The 20,041-nt window shown below is 38.6% G+C and overlaps 1 protein-coding gene across 2 annotated transcripts in view; it reads left to right on the top strand.

The window, feature by feature from the left end:
- Positions 1 to 20,041, top strand: part of C15 (homeobox protein C15) — a 172,648-nt gene that overhangs the window by 135,970 nt on the left and 16,637 nt on the right. For both annotated transcript variants that reach the window (XM_083141288.1, XM_083141287.1), the window contains exon 2: positions 4,942 to 5,170. In XM_083141288.1, coding sequence (XP_082997414.1) covers positions 4,942 to 5,170 — 229 coding nt within the window. The remainder of the gene's footprint in view (positions 1 to 4,941; positions 5,171 to 20,041) is intronic.

Raw genomic sequence — 20,041 nt, 5'->3', positions numbered from 1 at the left:
TTCATAAAATAAATAATTATATATTGATAAAAGTTATAAATAAGCAAATACATAAATGTAAAGTATTCTAATAATATGCAAATTTATTCAAATTATGCAAATTAATTATTGATAATATGCAAATTTATTCAAATTATGCAAATTAGTTCTTAATGATATGCAGATACATAAATATAAATTATTCTAATGATATGCAAATTTATTCAAATTATGCAAATTAGTTCTTAATTATATGCAAATAAAGGACCACCCACGAAAAAAAGTGTCCTTAGCGGGGTCAACCTCTACTACTCCTCAATAATCCTACAATACTCTATTTAGTATAAAAATGCGTTGAGACAAATCCTTTAACCTCAACATGCAACTCACAACAATTTATATTACTGAAACCGGTTCCGTATCATTTAGCAGACAATGTACTTGCAAAAGCAACAATTTAAATTTTTATTGCACTAGAAAAGGTGACTATCGAGGTAGGTCAGCACATAAATATGTCAAGTTATCATTGTACTGCATAAACACTTCTTTTTCCTTTATCGTTCTGTGCATACGTTAAATCCATATTTAAAGCAAGCTGTTATTCCTTTGTGGAAAAGGAGAATTCCGTAGGTAAGCAAAAGTACGAGGGTACGTCAATAATTAACGTATCAGCCTCTCACACGACTATATCAGTATTCTCATGAGTATATGCAACAATAAGAAGTTGCAATCTCTTTTCAATCGTGTACAATTTGATATTAATTCATTACAACCTGACTAGATTCCCCAATCTAAGTGAATAGTCTACAGTGATGTTTGTACACTAACTATTCTGCTACGGAACGTGAGAGAAATTTCTTTGTTTTAGTTTACTTGCCAAAATTCTTTTTTTTTTTGGTTAACTTCTCCAACCTTTCGTTTTGGTTCACTTGTCCAACTTCTTTCCTTTGTTTGACTTGTCCAACTTCTTTGTCTTGGTTGACTGGTCCAACTTCTTTCCTTTGTTTGACTTGTCCAACGTCTTTGCATTGTTTGACTTGTCCAACTTCTTTGCTTTGTTTGACTTGTTCAACTTCTTTCCTTTGTTTGACTTGTCCAACTTCTTTCCTTTGTTTGACTTGTCCAACTTCTTTCCTTTGTTTGACATGTTCAACTTCTTTGCTTTGTTTGACTTGTTCAACTTCTTTGCTTTGTTTGACTTGTCAAACTTCTTTGCTTTGTTCGACTTGTCCAACTTCTTTCCCTTGTTTGACTTGTCCAACTTCTTTCCCTTGTTTGACTTGTCCAACTTCTTTCCTTTGTTTGACTTGTCCAACTTCTTTGCTTTGTTTGACTTGTCCAACTTCTTTGTCTTGGTTCACTTGTCCAACTTCTTTCCTTTGTTTGACTTGTCCAACTTCTTTCCTTTGTTTGACTTGTCCAACTTCTTTGCCTTGCTTGACTTATCCAACTTCTTTCCTTTGCTTGACTTGTCTTCTTTTCTTTGTTTGACTTGTCCAATTTCTTTGCTTTGTTTGACTTGTCCACTTTTTTTGCTTTGGTTCACTTGTTCAACGTCTCCATTTTGGTTCAGTTATTCAACGTCTTTCTTTTGGTTCACATGTCCAAATTCTTTGTTTTGCTTTTTTGTCCAAATTCTTTGTTTTGGTTTGCTTACCTAACTTCCTTGTTTTGTTTTACAATTCTAACTATTTTGTTTTGGTTTATTTTTCAAACTTAACATTTACCACTTGATTTTGCTGTTACAATCGCAGCCTAGAGTAGAGACATGACCTCAGACAGTTTCGCCAATTCCCTTAGACTACGTACATTATCGATATAATTAAATTGCATTTTCTAGTATTTTTGGGTTACACATAATTAGACATCGGATTTTAGGTTTTTAACCTATTTTTTTCCTTTATAGGTATATAAGAAATAATAAGTTATGTCAGCGTTTCGTTAAAAAACGCCACAACTGGTGAAGTTTTATAGTGCCTAAAAACCTATTTTGCTTGTTGAGAACCTATTTTAGGTTTATGCACCTAAATGAAGCCTTTTTTAGATTTTTATATATATTTTTAAGGTTTTACAGGACTTTTATGTCACACAGAGGCATTTGCTTTGTTTGGTCACGAAAAAAGTCAATGACGAACGTGTTTGAAAAGTACTCTCTGTCGATTTCCCTTCCTCCATGCATGGTGATTTTTCAAAGCTCTAAACAAAGCAAAATGTCTGGTACCACTGTTACCTGTACAGCCCAAAGTGCAAACTTATGATATGTGTGACCTTGCTCACTTTCACGTCACTTCGGTGCTTTGTGGCATTCACGCCTTGCAAACTAACATTTCAGCATTGAAGTTTGCTCCACTGACTATGTTTTTGTTGAAAGATTATTTTCAGCATATACGATGATTCTCACACACAAAATTGCGGAGTTTGACTGTGGATAACATGAAAAACGATTGTTGCCTAACTATACGGCGAAGAGTGGATTTTAATAGCATATTTCCAATGGTAAGTTCTGCCATCGCCGTAGGGTTAGGAAATTCACATAACGTTATGCAAGATAGTCCGTATTTCAGGATATAGGTGTCCCATTTTCATTGCCGATGACTATACCTAATCGGCACTTTTCACGAATTTTGAACTATTTTAAGTTTTTTTGAAGCTACTTCAGGATTTTTCGAGCCTAACTTAAGATATTTAGGACCTATTTTAGGATTGATTGATTGATTGATTTGGTGTTTCAAGTCCACTTTATGCACAGTAAGGCTAATCGGGACTGGACCTACAGTTTAAAGTGGGATCCGAACCACTATGAGCCTCCACCGGGAATCGAAGGCAGCGACGACCTATTTTAGGATTTTTAGAACCTATTTTAGGGTTTTAGAGCCTATTTTAGGATTTTAAGATCCTATTTTAGGATTCTTAGAACCTATTTTAGGATTTTAGAGCCTATTTTAGAATTTTTAGAGCCTATTTTAGGATTTTTAGAACCTATTTTAGGATTTTTAGAGCCTATTTTAGGATTTTAGAGCCTATTTTAGGATTTTTAGAACCTATTTTAGGGTTTTTAGACCATATTTTAGGATTTTTAGAGCCTATTTTAGGATTTTTAGAACCTATTTTAGGGTTTTTAGAGCATATTTTAGGATTTTTAGAGCCTATTTTAGGATTTTTAGAACCTATTTTAGGATTTTAGAACCTATTTTAGGATTTTTAGAACCTATTTTAGGATTTTAGAGCCTATTTTAGGATTTTTAGAACCTATTTTAGGATTTTTAGAACCTATTTTAGGATTTTAGAGCCTATTTTAGGATTTTTAGAACCTATTTTAGGGTTTTTAGAGCATATTTTAGGATTTTTAGAGCATATTTTAGGATTTTTAGAACCTATTTTAGGATTTTAGAGCCTATTTTAGGATTTTTAGAACATATTTTAGGGTTTTTAGAGCATATTTTAGGATTTTAGAGCCTATTTTAGGATTTTTAGAACCTATTTTAGGGTTTTTAGAGCATATTTTAGGATTTTTAGAGCATATTTTAGGATTTTTAGAACCTATTTTAGGATTTTAGAGCCTATTTTAGGGTTTTTAGAGCATATTGTAGGATTTTTAGAACCTATTTTAGGATTTTTAGAACCTATTTTAGGATTTTAGAGCCTATTTTAGGATTTTTAGAACCTATTTTAGTGTTTTAGAGCATATTTTAGGATTTTAGAGCCTATTTTAGGATTTTTAGAACCTATTTTAGGGTTTTTAGAGCATATTTTAGGATTTTTAGAGCCTATTTTAAGAACCTAAAGCACACTTTTTAGAACCTAAAAATCCGAGGTCTACACATAATACACATGAAGGTAGTGAAAATAATGAAGATTATTTTGCATATGTATTTTTCTTACGTAATGTCATATTTAAGATAAATCAAATTTTATAAATCTAATGTCGCCCTCAACTAACGTACTGAAACTGTCTTCCCATTGAAATACATTTTGCAATTATATGTTGTTATTTTCTCTTTTGTACAATACGTAAATAACGAAGAAAATTCTGTTGTACAAACTTTATTGAATATTGATGTGTTTTTTGTCTTGTTACTATGCTGATTTTGGTTATGTAGTTGACACAGGCTTTTACTAATTGACATTTGTCGATTTCTTTCTTTACTTTCAAAATAATTATTGAAACAAACTGCCCACGCTTTGGACAGTTCCAACACGCATCATTTTTTTTCTCGACACACTCCAATAAAATTATTCACAAAGGTCTAATTTGGTACTAAATTTGACATACAGTACATCCCCATGATTTGATTTGATTTTTGGCATTTAACGTCACTCTTCTGCCAATTTTGGCTAATCGCAACGATGAGAGTGACGATGGGATGACACTGATGAAGTGGTACTCACAAAGAACACTCATGACCAGGCCGAGATTAACACCGGTGGCCCATGGTGCCGTAGAGCCTTGTGTTAATCAGTCCGCCACTTAAGCCGGCTATACTACACCCCTTAAAATAGAACTTCTATCCTCCAAAGTTCTGAAAAAGCTCTGTAATTAGTGACTATTTATTTTCTATTTTATTTCTTGTTTCATGTTTGTAAAAAAAGGAGATTATTTCAAGGGTGAGAAGGGATTTTCTTTGTTATACGACAGGGAAATTATCCTCTGGGCTAGGAATATCACAATATCACTGAACCGTGCTACACTCTGTGTCGGAAATATGTGGAGCAAGGACATGCATAACGGTAGAGAAGGGAAGAAAAGGAGTGGGCGGAGCAAACAGTGCGCGCTGCTGCAAACGGCTGGTAGCTTCAGCCGCGTTTCCACCTCCACGCACTCACTTCCCCTCTCTTGAGTCACTACTTGCGCAGATGACTTGTTTTTGTTCGTTTGCTCCAGACATTCCCGGGATAGGGTGTAGTATGACTAGAATAGGTAAAATTGTAGTGCTAAATCCAGATTTTTCTTTCATTTTCCAGCGACATTCCCCATTACGCGGCGCATCGGCCACCCTTACCAGAACAGGACGCCCCCGAAGAGAAAGAAGCCCAGAACGTCGTTCACCCGCCTCCAGATAGCAGAGCTCGAGAAGCGATTCCACAAGCAGAAGTACCTCGCCTCTGCCGAGAGGGCGTCCCTCGCAAAGGCCCTCAAGATGACCGACGCGCAGGTCAAGACGTGGTTCCAGAACAGGCGGACCAAATGGAGGTGAGTGGCGTCGATTTCATTCTTACATGGGGATTGATCACTTTGGCTTAGCAGATTCGAGCTTTCCTCCGCACAACTGCCGAAAGTTGTAAACGCAACAAAAATTTGAACAATTTTTAGTACAGAGTGTTTCCGTGATCTTGATTCAAACTGGCAGAGTGGATGGAGACTGACCCAAATATAAGATAAAGGAGCCCGGTCCGGAAACGCGTCGTTAAAAAGTTATGAGCCAAAACCAGTTCGGTTCATTCAAATCTAAGAATGAATAAATCACCACTGATCAGCTACAAAGAACAGTTGGGGTTGTCTGTGACAGTGGAACAATGCGGCTTGTAGATTTAATATGCATCAACTCTTAGGTTATTTAGCCGGTTCCCGTGGCGGAGTGGTTAGCACATCGCGCTACGACGCCAGGGGTCCCGGGTTCGAATCCCGGCATGGACATGGATGTTTGTGAGCATACCATCACTCATCCCCATCTTTGCAAATTAGCCAAAAGTGGCGCAAAAAGCGAAGTAAAATAAAGGAAACCTTAGGTTATTTACAACCTGACTGGTAGAGAAGTGACAAACATCCTAAGTGGAAAGGGCAAAATTATTTTTCAAGAAGGTTGCGCATTACATGAAAATACCTAACAACAGTTTTCCAGACCAGTGGTTCTCAACATTCCTCAGACCGCAGCGAGATAAATTCTTTTTTAAAAGTCCAACCATTTTACTCGTAAAACATTTCCTTTTTTAAACTTTATTCATTAATTAATATGCATACAAAAAAAAGGTAAAGTACTCCCCTGTGCTTAGCACCACGCCATGAATGTGTGTAGGGGGCGTGGGGATAACGCCTCACACTTTTTTGATCCGGTCGTGAGCGGGGGTAATGTGATCAGCATCACGCCCCTGACCGCCTTTACCCTCCAGGGTTTCCCCCAGGTACCCATGTCATTCGACGCCGGGGCCGCTTCCAACGTTAGAAAAGTTCCCGGATTTGAACCGGCCCCGGGTTGAACCCGGGACCTTTAGCATGGTAGTCAGACGCGTTGCCGACTGAGCCACCGCGGCACTTGAAATTAAATATTAATAAATACATTGTGGCATAATCTTAAAGAGTAATAGTTCAATTACGTTTAAGCTCCTTGACAGAGATAAAAAATAGTGGATCCAATGTTTATCTTGTATAGTTTCCTCAGGGGAACATCCATTACATTAATTTCATAACTGATGATTTTCGTTGGCATGTTGCATTTTGAAGAAGGAAAATTCTAGTTAATCAGAATATTTTCATAATAAAATTATTCCGCAAAATACAATGAAAAATTTCAGGAGAACCTTTCGCAGACCGGTGTCACGGTTTATATGCCCCCCCCCCCCCCACAGAAAATGGTCCGGCCGGATCAAATAAACCACCAAGGGGGAACGAGTATTTGGTCGGCCCCCAGAAAATACGGTCCCCTAAACCATGGAAATTATGGTGAAAATTGAGAATGGTCCCACCTGCGAAACAAAATTAAACATTTTCTACAGTTCTTGTCCACACGGCGGGTGCGTTACATGCTGGCAAGAGAAGTGGGGAGCGGGGAAGCGACCAATCCGGAGCGATAAGAAACACAGCAGCCTATAGTACACAAGGTGCGGGAAGGACCTCCTCTTGCGACGTCGTAACTCTCGGCGCCACTGCTGTTGCCTGGTTGGTCTGCGGCGTTCTCCCCGCTCCCTACTTCCCTTACCAGCATGTAGGTCGCCCGCCGTAAGACTAGACAAGACGTATAATTGCCAGTCTTTCGAAAAGATAAAGTTGTTCTTTGGAGTTTAGCACTTTATGAGTAAGGCTCAGCAAATGGTATTACAAATCTTGAGCCACTTTAAAATCTGAATGTTAGATGGCACGTGTTCTTGCTTTTTGAGTTTAAAGATGAATCTCACGCAGGAATTCTGTAGCCGTTGTTGTTGTTGGTCGGACAAAGCATAGGAAACGAGCAACACAAGAAGCTACATGGACCTCAACGCAGGATTGAAACAGCAACAACAAAGACGCTGGTCGACTGCAGCGACAGACAGCTTTTAATTACGTCACAGATACATGTAATGGACTTTCCTTGTCGCTGTAGTCGCAGCAGGAAACACTTAAGTTATCGCCTCTGAGTGACTTACTCTGGAAGGCCATGGTGGCTGGAGGGGGCAGGCAGGAAGCTTTAGGGGCAGGTGCGACGTGAAAGCTGCTCGTTGGCGTCACGTGTTCTCTATAAGCGTTGGAATTAAAACGTTGGAAGAAGAGCAAATTGATATAAGTAAAACCTCTTGTTTCCTTGCAAAATGCATTTCCAACAGGAATCCCTCAAGCCCTTTTTGTCGTCCGTGCAGTTCCTTGCAAGACGGGTTGTGGAAGGCTAGAAGAACAAGTCGGAACAGGTTCTGTCATGTCGGTTCTAGAGAGGGGGACGTTGAGATAGCTTATTCATGTAAACTAGGCATTTGTATTCTTGCTTGGTGTAAATTGTGACAAGCATTCGTGCAGAGTTTTGAAACTAGGGTCTTGAAGTTCGTGATGAAATCATACTTATCAGACGGTATGGATTGATATTAGTCACAAACAGGGACATACAACAGTGATTTATCCACACACACACACCCTAACTTCTCCCCTGAAGCATTTCACAGAAGCCCAATGTGTGATCATTTCGGCTCTAAATTTACTTTTACACTCTACACATGGAAAATTCTGGATGAATCATGTTAGAAAATAGAAAGTCACCATTCATTCATCAATTCATTGTTTTCTGCCCAGGAGCAGGTCTTTCTTTGCAACCTCCATGCTGTTCGATCTTCAACCCTTCGCTATGTAGCGGCGTAGGATCCATTTATTTTGATGTCGTCAATCATTTGATATCTTCTTCCTCCATGGATTTTCTCTCCCTCGACCATTCCTTCAATAGCATCCCTTAGGATACAGTTTCTTCTCATCCAGTGGTAACCAATTTCTTTTTTTCCTTCATGATTATCTCCAGCATTGTTCTCTTTTCCCCAGCTCTTTCTAGAACTGTTTCATTCTCATTTTTTCTGTCCATTTCACCGTTCCATTCGCCTCCATAACCACATTTCTAGAGCTTCCAGTCGCCTTTTCCCACTTTCAACACGAAAGTCACTATAATTACATTACAACAGTCAGCGAAACATTTTTTTAAGATAAATAAATTGTAAATAGTGTTACCACATGTCCTCTTTGCCAACACAGGACACACACATTGGAACGGAGCGCAAAAACAAACATTTACACATCGACACACAACATATACTTGCGTATGTGACTTCAAAAGAGACTAATATATAATTCAACATTACATAAAAACAAATTGTAGAATACAAGACGGCTAGCAACCATAAAGTTGTGACGTTCCTTTTGGGTGTTCACTACTGGATTCCTACGTCACGGGTAGATACCCAATCTCCCTGTGCCGCGGAGTTATGAGACTCTCCTGTGCGTTATTGCTACACTGAGCATCCTCAGGACGTGTAATTAGAAAAATAAGTAGTTCCTTGCCATTGTACAAGTTTAATAAAATCTTTTAACATTAAACATTCACTGGAAAATAACACAACTATACTTACAAATACCATCACATTATAATAAGATGCGGCTTTTCCTTTTATAACAGCGTTTTTCACAAAATTCACATTATCTCCTGAATCGAACAACGTTCAGTCTTCCGACATTTCGTTGTTTTGGCAACGGATTCAAAAAAAGCTGATACAGTTGTACAAATGTCTAGAAACCGGAAATGAATTCCGCTTTCGTTATCACTTTAATCACATATAAATCCAGAAACTATAAATTTGATAACATTAACAGAAAACAAATTAAACATATTCATGTTGAAAATAAGCAAGGCGTATCAAAGTTAAGGGTGAATTTACATAAGTCAAATCATGTATATAAACTAAATTCCAATATATAAACAATGAGATTTTTTAAAACACACACACTCACTCTACATTTCTTCATTCATTGATAAATCATAGAATTATGTTTTGGCAAAAGTTTAGAAACATTTGAAACATAAGGTTAAGTAAATCTGTGCAGAAAGCCAGAAAATCGCGGCGATGGGATGCGATGCACTGACCACAGCTCTCCTCTACAAGGACCCTGACCTAAAGACCAGGGCTAACGGAGCTACTACTTAAACTACTTTAGGCCGGACCCTGTGGCCGAGTGGTTAGCACATTGCGCTGCGACGCCAAGGGTCCCGGGTTCGAATCCCGCTCGGGCTTGGTTGTTTGTGAATGTCCATTCGTCAATTTCATCATTTCATCACTCGTCCCCATCTTCGCAAATTAGCCAAGAGGCACAAAACGCGAAGTAAATAAAATAAACTAAATCAATCTTAAACGACTTTAGTTATAACATTTAGGCCAAGATATACCAAATAGTGAGGGTATATTTTTTTAAAAAAAAATATTACAAGTACTCGTATCTTGGTTTTCCATTTTGTGGCCCAGTGGAGGCCCCTTGGGAAATAGACTCAGGGGGATCTAGCTCTCAAGCTCCCTTTAAATCTAAAGGTCTGTTGCACAATGGAGTATAGTCAGTAATTGTCCAGCTGTATAAATTTCGGCAGAGTACTTTACCAACTTGAACTTATATATGTGTCATGTTTATTTTTATCCCTTTCCCACATCCAGGAAAGAATTTTCAATACACGCCCCCCGTGCCGCATTGTGGATATTTCAAGAACAGTAAAAGTTGAAGCGATACAGATGGCCGACTGAGTTGTATCCCTTGGAGGAGGAAGAGGTATTAATATGCGAACACATTTGTCTGTGGAATTTATTGGAATGGTTATCGTCTTCCACAAAACCATCCTCCAATAACACAGACTCCGTTCCAGAATGGTTATGAGTCAGAGGATACATGCATATACAGAGTCACTTCATTTTGGAAGATGTTCAGGCGAATATTGCCAGACAAGGCTTCCAGTTTTTTTTATTGCCTTATTACTTTGATGGCCTTCGAACGTATTTCACAAACCACGTCTGCTGAGGCGGGAAAAACGGTGGAATATTAGTTTAAGTGGACGGAATGTGAGGGAAAAGAAGTGGCAGAAGGGATGATATGTAGCAGATCTGCAGTGAGGTACGCAGAAGAGCATCTGGTTAACAACCTCTCGTCTTCTGGGGTTGACGATCATCGGATCGCATCATCCAGCGCGAAATCCTCTCCTCCTCTATCGGACAATTAAGAAGATTAAGTTTCCGGGAGAATCAGAGAAGAGCTCCGATAGCACAGACCCAGCTGCGACCGACACACTCGACTCTTCATTAGCCGACCGTGTACTCGCGGACTCGCTCAAACTTTAATGGAGCAATAAAGGCTCGACGGCCAGCCTCCCTTTTTCCCTGCCTCACTGAGCCTCGCTCTAAACTTTAAACTTTGTTGAGGGTGATTCAATTTTTGGCTCCGAATTAGCGAAAATGCGTTTCAAATAGAATGACAACAATTCATGTAAGTAAGTGCTCCGGGAAGAGGGGGCTTTTCCGGGAGGATTGGTGGCGCTATTATCGTAATTGTGCGGTGCCCGGAGAAGGGCCGGGATTCCGGTCCGGCTTTCAAGATTAAAGCCGCGTAATCTTCGGGTTGATGACTCCAGCCCCCCCTTCTTCTCCACTGCAAGCTCTTTCTCCGCCCAACAGACTGCGGCATGCTCCAGAGCTGGAATTTGCAAAAACATCTTCCCATTTTGGTTTCCGGTTCGACCTCAAGTTTCAAATCCAATGCGGAACCAGATGCTTAAGCCAGGGTAGTCTCCTTTTTATTCCAACATATCGTGGAGCATCTTATTACCAATGAACGGATTTATATGCAAACACATATCGTTATGCTAAAATCACTGTCTTTGTGAATTGTGGCATGTAAGCTCGAAAAATGCCAGTTATATTTTCCATATGGTTTGCATGTATTTGCTCTTAGCACGTACCTTACACATTTAATTTTCTTCACATACAATTTCCATATTCTTAAACATTTCCGATATATTTCCATATTCATTCTATTACTATATTTTCCGTTGTGTTTTAAAGACAAAAGCGCAAGTGTTCATCTGTATTCTGTTCGTTTTGTACTATGTTTTAAATATTGACAGTAGACAATGCATCTGTTATTCTAACATTCTTGCCAACAATAGAGAATGAAAGCTCAAGCTTTCGTAGTGAAATCCATTCCATATTTTAAATATACTCTCATTACTTCATGCGGTATTGAACGTAGTTTCAGTCAATAGAAATGTCTTTAGGTACAGCAGAAGGAGATTCACGTTTCAGCACTGAAAGGAAAGTTTGGAAATCCATTGTTATGGTAACAAGCTTAAATTTGCCCAGTGGAAGCACATAGTGGTTTGGATCCCACTTTAAACTGTAGGCCCATTCTATATTGCTTATCTATGCATAAAGTGGACTTAAAACAGCACATCAATCAAGCTAGATAGTATAAAACGAAAATAGAAATAGTCTTGATAATTAACAGTGATAAAATTGTAAAAGTTTATCTTTATTTCTTGAAATTGCACTTTGTGATTAAATATGATAGACTACTACACTTTGAAGTGAAATCAGAACACTGAATTTTCTTCCCGGGGTCTACTTTTCTAAATTTGATCCAAGCTGATGACCCCCATGAAAATATTATACAGTGTGTAGGCTATATACCGTATCTTCTATATGTACTATTAAAACTTAATTTTAAGTAAAGGAAAATATAAATATGCTTACAAAAACAATTGTGTGCGGATTCTAGTTTTGCTGTTTTTATAAGTACCGTATACTTCAAATGTGACAAGATCATTGCTATTTCTCACTTTAATGAAATTATTTAAATTAATTTTTATTTTATTAGACCATAGCACGGTAAAGTTATTGAAATTATACAATAGAAATTTCTAAAGTTTCCTTGCCTTCTAAATTTTCTTCGATTCGAAAACTGGCCGTAACAATATAAATGTTTATTCCTCGCTCCATCCCACGGTGTGATTTCAAACTTATTTCCTAACAACTTATACTTCGTAGTAATGTTCGCAATATAAAAGCCGTACTTGGTTCAATTACTTGCGCGATTACTTTAAAATAGTATCTTTTTAGTCACAAATATATTCTCATAATTAGTAATTCCTTCGGTATACCCAGGTTATTAATTTCCAGCACTGATTTCCACAAGACGAACACGAGTATGTTTTGAAAGCTTGTATAAAGTTTTAAAATCTTCACATTTTATGCATTATTGCTCACATGTCTTCCATGAATTAAATATAATTAAATGTGGTCATATTAATTTACAGGCTAAGGCTACTTTCATGTAAGAGGACAAGACTACGTAATCTTGGTTTTGTTTCTCTTCAACAAACATTCCCCATTTATCAATGACGTTATGTTTTAATTATATTCTCCGTTCAATTGAATTTAATATTACTTGCCTCTCTTCGTTCATTTTGTTTCAGTACTTGGAATTCCGTATCTGGAAGCAACGCATGCAACATCTACTATATAAAGGCGTTTATGTCAACAAAAAAGGTGATCATATCTACTGTTGCCTTCTGCTGTGAACTCAAGAATAACGTTAAAAAAACAATGGTATTTCATGAGCATTGCACAGGCTCTGCCGATAAGAGAATTGAAGTTGGATCATTTACTTAACCCGCTGTTTAGTTATGACCTGCTAATGGACTTTTAAGCGTATGTGCGAGCATGTTATGTCACGGAATCTTTGATCGCTTTGAAATGCAAATGGCTGCCAGCTCGCGTGCTGAAAGAACACTTCGAAGTATATACGGTAGCTGCTTAGCAGGTTATTTAGCCTTCGGCTCCATTGTCTGCCGTTAATCTGCAAGTTCATGGAAGATTCACTACTTCTCCGCCCTTGCTTCGGGCGCTAGTGTGCTGTGTGGCGTTAGCCTTCGTGGGTTCTTCCACCAGGCACTCGCTGCCTTTATTTTTATTGCTCACGTTTACAAAAACCGAACCGAATGTCTCAGTGTACACAAACGGAGGAAATATGTTGCATTTTTATGGAAATTAACGTCCTAAAAGTACATGACGTTTAGATACTGATATGAATGACAATTTACTTTAATAAGCTAGTGGTGTACGCATGGAATGATATCGGTAGAAAGCAAACTCATGTCAAGGAACATGTTTCTAGTTATTTCGATTGGAATACAACAATAATTTAGAAGTTACCTTGCATCTAAAGTGAAAAGTAGTCACATACTGGTGTTTAAATATTAGATCTTGGCACTTCTATAAACATAACTTTGGATATGCCCATCATTCAAATTCATGTCAAGTAAGCCAGCTCCCCCTCTAGGCTAACCACTTTCCTGTACCTGACAAAAATTTAGTGGAAATGTTGAAAGAACCATACAAATCGAGGAGTGTCGGCAACGTTTAATTAAATACAGTCACGGACACTTCTGGTTTGTAACGATAAAGAAAATAACATTTTCGTTCTTTAATAAGGGGGTTCCTTTTTTTAATGGGTTCATTGCAACCCGGAAGTGTCCGAAGTTGTACTCTGACTTTATCAACGGTAACTGAAGATTAGAAGGGCCTATATGTGCACTTAAACAAGTTGGATACTTCAATTAGACAGCTTCGAATCTTGTAACGTCAGAGTGCAGTAAACATACATATTGAGGTAGACCAAGAGCGTTGCCACAGGCTGGGCGAGGGTGGCATTAGCCCAGTGTGAAATCTATGCCCAATCAAATAAGCTACGTGAGAACTTCTCGAAACTATTTATAGTAGAACAACATACACATAGACCATCGACGCAATTGCGCATGCGCTAACTGGACGAGCCGATTGACATAATTAGAGGGGTTACGGATAAGGGAAACAGTATCTGTGAAAATTGTGTGCTTCTGAAACAACATGGAAGTTTCACACATAGTAGTAACATCGACGGCAAAATACGTTAAAAGTTATAAAATAAATCACAACCGAAACAAAACGAGCGATAATGAACAAAACTGAAATTCTACTCTGGAACTACAGCGTTGTTTCGTGCATGTTTCTACCTGCCTCCCCCTATAGTGTGTAAATTCGTCCGCGGGAGGGAAACATGCAAGAAAGAAATTAAAAGTATGACAAGGTGATGGAAAGGGATACAGAAACTGAAGTAGATAAAAGGTAAAAAATAAATCAATAGCGAAACGGAGGAAGAAAGAAATAAAGATATGGCTAATGAGAGAGAGAATAAGAAATAAAATGAAACTGAAGAAAGAGCTAGATAAACAGAGGGTATTTAGAGATGCGGTAATAGAGGAGAAAGAATAGACAAAGGAAGATAGAAAGAAAGTGGAGAGAAAAGAGAAAATAGAGATTAGCAGCAATGGCCACAGAAGGTAAGCCCACATGCACATATTTCTTCCGCCCGTAAGCTCATCCAAACAAAATTATTTGACAGTACCAATGAGCCATGTTGGATAATATGAAAGAAGTGCATATCACATATTTGTTTATTTTGTTTGTCTCTATATCCAAAAAAAACTCGTCTAATGTGTACAGTCTTTACAAAATATTGACAAACAAGTACTTTTTTCGTGTTATTTGCAACATCAGACATATTTACACACCATACTAAGCCACATACCAAATCAGTATATTAATTTCTCCCCTTTAATTGTGTTGCTTCAGTCAGTAATTGATTGATTGGTTGAGTTGGTGTTTTAAGTCCACTTTTATGCACTGTGAGGCTAATTGGGACTGGACCTACAGTTTAAAGTGGAATCCAAACCACTATGTGCCTCCACCGGGTATCGAACCCGGGACCCATGCTTACAAGGCGCCATCAGGGAGGCCCCAGTCAGTAATTAAGTTGTGAAAATTCTTTAAATGTATAATGATGAAACATCTTGTTTTCTTATTTGCGAGGATTTTTATTTCTAAAATAAAATATACCTAATAGCAGGAAAATTATTGGGTGGGCTCGGGCCCCACAGGTCCATATAAGTTGGCGCCCCAAGCAGTGGCGGATCTAGGAATGGGACTCTGGAGGAGCAATTTTCCAGCCGGAGTTGATTCTAACCAATATTTACATAGTATTGATTTATACAATACATAGCACATGTACATGGTCTAAAGGAATTAACGTGTACAGGGTGAATTGACTGGGTACGAATCACGGATAAGCATTGGATGTTTATTATTTTCTTCCAAATAAAGATACGAAGACACAAGGACATTTTCTCTAGACTCAGGTCGCCCCTGTCGAGCCAGGAAAACGTAAAAGTATACATAAAGCATTAGGGTCGTTATTTATTTATTACATTTTTGTTTTGAAAAGTAGATCATTACCGTAAGACATTAATATAGAATTTGAAACTTGGTGTTACAATGTTAACAAAATATTCATAATAACCATCCATTATGCTATACACCAATGAAATAAAGAACAGCTTACGTATACAATGCTGATATACAATAAATATAGATTAAATATTATGCATGCAAAAACCTAGTATATGCGTTTGGGAGGGGCAATCGCCCCCATCGCCCTCCCCGTGGATCCGCGCCTGGCCACTAGCAGTGTACAGTCCCAATGGGCCTGGTGAAAGCAAACTATTGTAGGTGGCAGCACCCCTGTTGCGTCCTCACGCTTTTGATCGGCAATTGTTCTCCCATTTAACAAAATGGGGAATTTGATGCCGAACGTGCTGCTATTACATTAAATTGCAAGTTTAATATCATCTTAACCTCAGAAATGATGTCTGAACATGATAGTTGAATAATCAAAGCTGCAAGAGTAAGACTTTTGAAAAGACAATCAACAACAGAAAAGATATCGGAACTCAAAGAAGCCTTAAAATTTGCACAGCACTTTTTTTACATTGGCAATTTTCACAATTTAAGTGATCTATTGTTGATAATCCGGTCAAGAATATTGCATAATAATTCCGCGCGGTTGTACTTTTATTTTTATAATTGTTTTTAATATCTGACTTTTTTTTCACGTGATATTATACTTTTCCACGTAGCTAGTAAATGTGGTCCTTTGTTTTATATACACACATTTATCGTCAAGAATAGTTATTACATAGAATACTTTTTCTTCTGTTTCATGTCTTGCAACCTCTAGGGCTATCTTATTTACAGGCATTATAATTTTAAAATTGTTGTTACCAAGAAATAGAAGGACGAAAATACCAGGGCAGAATATCTGCTTAATACAATGAAAACATACGTTAATATTAAATTATCGGATAGGGCATAATGTCAGTCATAGTGTATAATAATATATATATATCATGTATTTACGCACTTACTACATTTTTTCTTTATAATGTTGGGAGTTTCTTCGATTCCTACCCGCCGTTGAATTACACATGCTCGCAAACAGAAAAAAAGCAAAGCATAGTGTAAAAATCTAAAGCTTTGTATTATCGACCCATGGCAACTATAGACGACCCAAATGACGTCAGGTTTAGTGTTCTTTGTACATAAACGTACTATATTTTGTTCGTCTTCGCAACCATTTCGTTGCGCTTTAATATATTAATTCTTAGGTTCAGGAGAATGTAATTTTCGGAAACTTATGACTGGCTACATTATCTTAAAGCTAAGCTAAATCCATTCTTATTATCGATTTACACGAGAAAGTCTTACGTTCATTGACAATAACGTTTGAATAGCCATCTCATAGAGCTCCAATGTAAAGCTTAAGCCCCTATCACACGGAACTGGATTTCTAGTTGGAATGCCCTAGTCGGCGATGAACTGACTTTCTAGGTAGAAATCATGGCCGCCTGGCTGACTGCTTGACTGGTTTTGAGGAATAGGACATGTTCTAATTGCTACTAACTTCTTCGACTAGATTCTGTGGAACAGCCAATCAGAGCAAAGTTTGGCTATGTGAAGATAATCTGTGAGTTTGCAAAGTAGCCTTTTTTGTCTGTGGTTTCCGACTGCATACAGCACGAAAGGCATTTTACAATTGAAAAAGCTAAAATATTCTTCCATACGTGTACAGTAAACGTTGTAAAGTATGTATTTTATCAGCGCGTTCTTCTCTACCTAAAACCATTTAATACGAAGCGACATTCCTCTCGGTTGAACAGTTATCGTATTTTAAAAGTGTGAAGTGATACATTGTTTACATCTCGCGCGGCCGCCATTATGGGAACAAAAGACTATCGACAAGTACGGTGTAACAAGTACCGTGTGAGGCGAAAACTAGCAAATGGGTATCCAGTCCAGTGTCAACTAGAGCATTCCAACTAGAAATCCAGTTCCGTGTGATAGGGGCTTTAGGGCAACCAAATGACGAACGAAATTATTTAGGGACGCAACGGGGGTGGCGCCACCAATGGAAAAGTTTGGCAATGGTGAAAGGGACCTGAGTACTACTCATTTCTTTTCTTGGAAAGACCGAAAGAGGTGTACATACCACGCATTCTCTACGCGCCGAGTTGCCTGCCCTGACCACGCCCAAGTGCCTCACTCTCGGGCGACGCAATGAGATGACACTGCCTTGTAAACCTCGTGTCCACACGTCACGAGTCTCCTCTAAATTTACGACACGGCAAGACAAAGGGTGATAAACCCTTTCACGCGAAGCTTTCAGCAGAAGAGCTGCTTAAGCTTTCTTTCCTTGCTAAAGAAAGCCAGACATAAAAGCTTGTAAGAGCCGGAGAATGGCGAAAATGACGAGCGACATGCAGTACAGAACATAGATTATGTGGCCTATAGTGATTCTCAACCGCCGAGACGCAGCCCGGTACCGGGGCCTCATGATACCGGGCCACGAGAGGTTTTTCTAAAGTTGATCAGTTTTCACCAACAAAAAATTACCGGTGGAAATATCCGGATTAATTTTTCGGTCTTCGAAATGCAACACGTCAATGAAAATCAAATCAACACTCGACAAAATTAATTTATTTTTTATTTTAACCCCACTTTATGGACAGATAGGCTAATCGGGACTGGACCTACAGTTTAAAATGGTACCCGAAACACTATGTGCTTCCACCGGGTATCGAACACGGGACCCCTTGATTACAAGCCGACGGCATTACCACTACGCCTTCGGGAAGGACCAGTACGCAATAATAAGGAATAGGGTATATTTATATTAATCAGCAACCTCTTTATTATACATTATCCACGGTAATGTATAAGGATGATATATGTAACCTCTATATGTATTTTTTTTATATCTGAAAATGTGTATAAATATTATTTTTATGTGTATAAATCCTCAAATTTAAGACATTTACTGTGCACTGTAAAAGGGCAGATGCCTGTTGTGCGCAGGATAATAAATAAATAAATAAATATTATGTATCGGTATCGGCCGATACCAGTGGTATCGATATCGGAAAGTATCGGTTCATCTACCGATACCAGCCGATACTTTACTGGCATTTTGATCTTTCGATGGTTATGCAAAAAATGACGGGCGACAATTTCGCGGTCTAATATCCTGGAAATTATGCAAAATTCGAGGTTTCTTTTTATTTTGCAGAAGTTTTCTGTGAAAACATATCAGAAAAATTCAAATAAAAGTCTAATTCACACAACACTTCTCTGCGCTGCATATAGAGTTGTGTGCCAGGAACTAGGCAATTTAGACATGTCGTTATTCAATATAGCACAGACTACAAACCACGACAATTCCTTCAAACACTTCTCTGCGCTGCGTATAGAGTTGTGTGCCAGGAACTAGGCAATTTAGACATGTCGTTCTTCAATATAGCACAGACTACAAACCACGACAATTCCTTCAGCGCCGAATCATGGCTGATTAAATGGATTACACGTATGTTATTAGCGTGTCAGCAACACTGTAGCCCACGGAAGGGAGAAGGCACCACCTTTCCACATTTAACAACCCAATCACGCTCTAGGTTTAATTACTCGTAATTAATAATGGAGGTGCAGCTACTGCCGGGCTTCGCTTCGCGGTCAGTTTATGGCCCCCCGGGATTCGTCATCTGGCAGTTTGGCGAACCTGAGTGACTGATGCAGGGCGGCAATGATCTCTTGCAAATGGCAGAGGGAGGGAAAATCGGATGCTTTCCAGACTCGATAGAGTTGATGGCGATTTTTGTTTACGTTTGATGGACGTGAAAGGCTCGTTAAGTGAGTGTATTACTTCTACGTGCCTTGTCATGTTATACAATGTTTTCTCTCCTTGAATTTCACTACGTTTGTTTGGTTCGGCTTCATTTTTGTTGCTCAGCGTCGCTTTTGTGCCACTTTTGCCTAATCGCCACGATCAGGATGGTTGATGATGTGATGAGATCGGTAAAGGAACACTGACACGCTCAGTCCTGGATTCGAACCCGGGGCACCTGGTGTCATAGCACACACTGCTAATCACGAGGATAGTAGCCAAAAACAGGATTGTTTTGTTAAAAGTTCAGGAGAGTAAATCAGAAATCGTAAATGGGTTCTGGACCGTAAATAACCTTTTTTTCTGTATTTCAATTCGGTCCAGGGACCTCTTTTTCCGGATGAATCTAAATACGAATCAGTTTAAATAGGTCCAAGTTCCGAATCGAAATGAAACAATACGCCACTTGGATCAAATTTAAATTGTCCTGTTACGGGACACAATAGCACACCCATTAGAATGTATGGGTTCGTGGATGTTTAACAATCCCAGGGTTGGGGGGGGGGGGGGCGGGGCTAAAGGTACAGAACTCGGAAATAAATTCAATTCCCGTCCGGGAGGGAAAATCAGGAAACGTAAATGGGTTCCAGACTGTAACGAACCTTTTTATGTTTAAAGTATTTCATTTCGGTCCAGGAACGTTTTATCCTGGATGAATTTGAATACGGTCCAGGAACTTTTTTCCGGATCAATTTAATCCTGTCCAGGAACAAATTTTTC

The sequence above is a fragment of the Lepisma saccharinum genome, chromosome 19, assembly GCF_977018435.1.
Source record: "Lepisma saccharinum chromosome 19, izLepSacc3.1, whole genome shotgun sequence".
NCBI classification, from domain to species: Eukaryota; Metazoa; Arthropoda; class Insecta; order Zygentoma; family Lepismatidae; genus Lepisma; species Lepisma saccharinum.
Note: the sequence above shows the minus strand (reverse complement) of the source record. Positions and strands in the feature narration are given on the sequence as shown.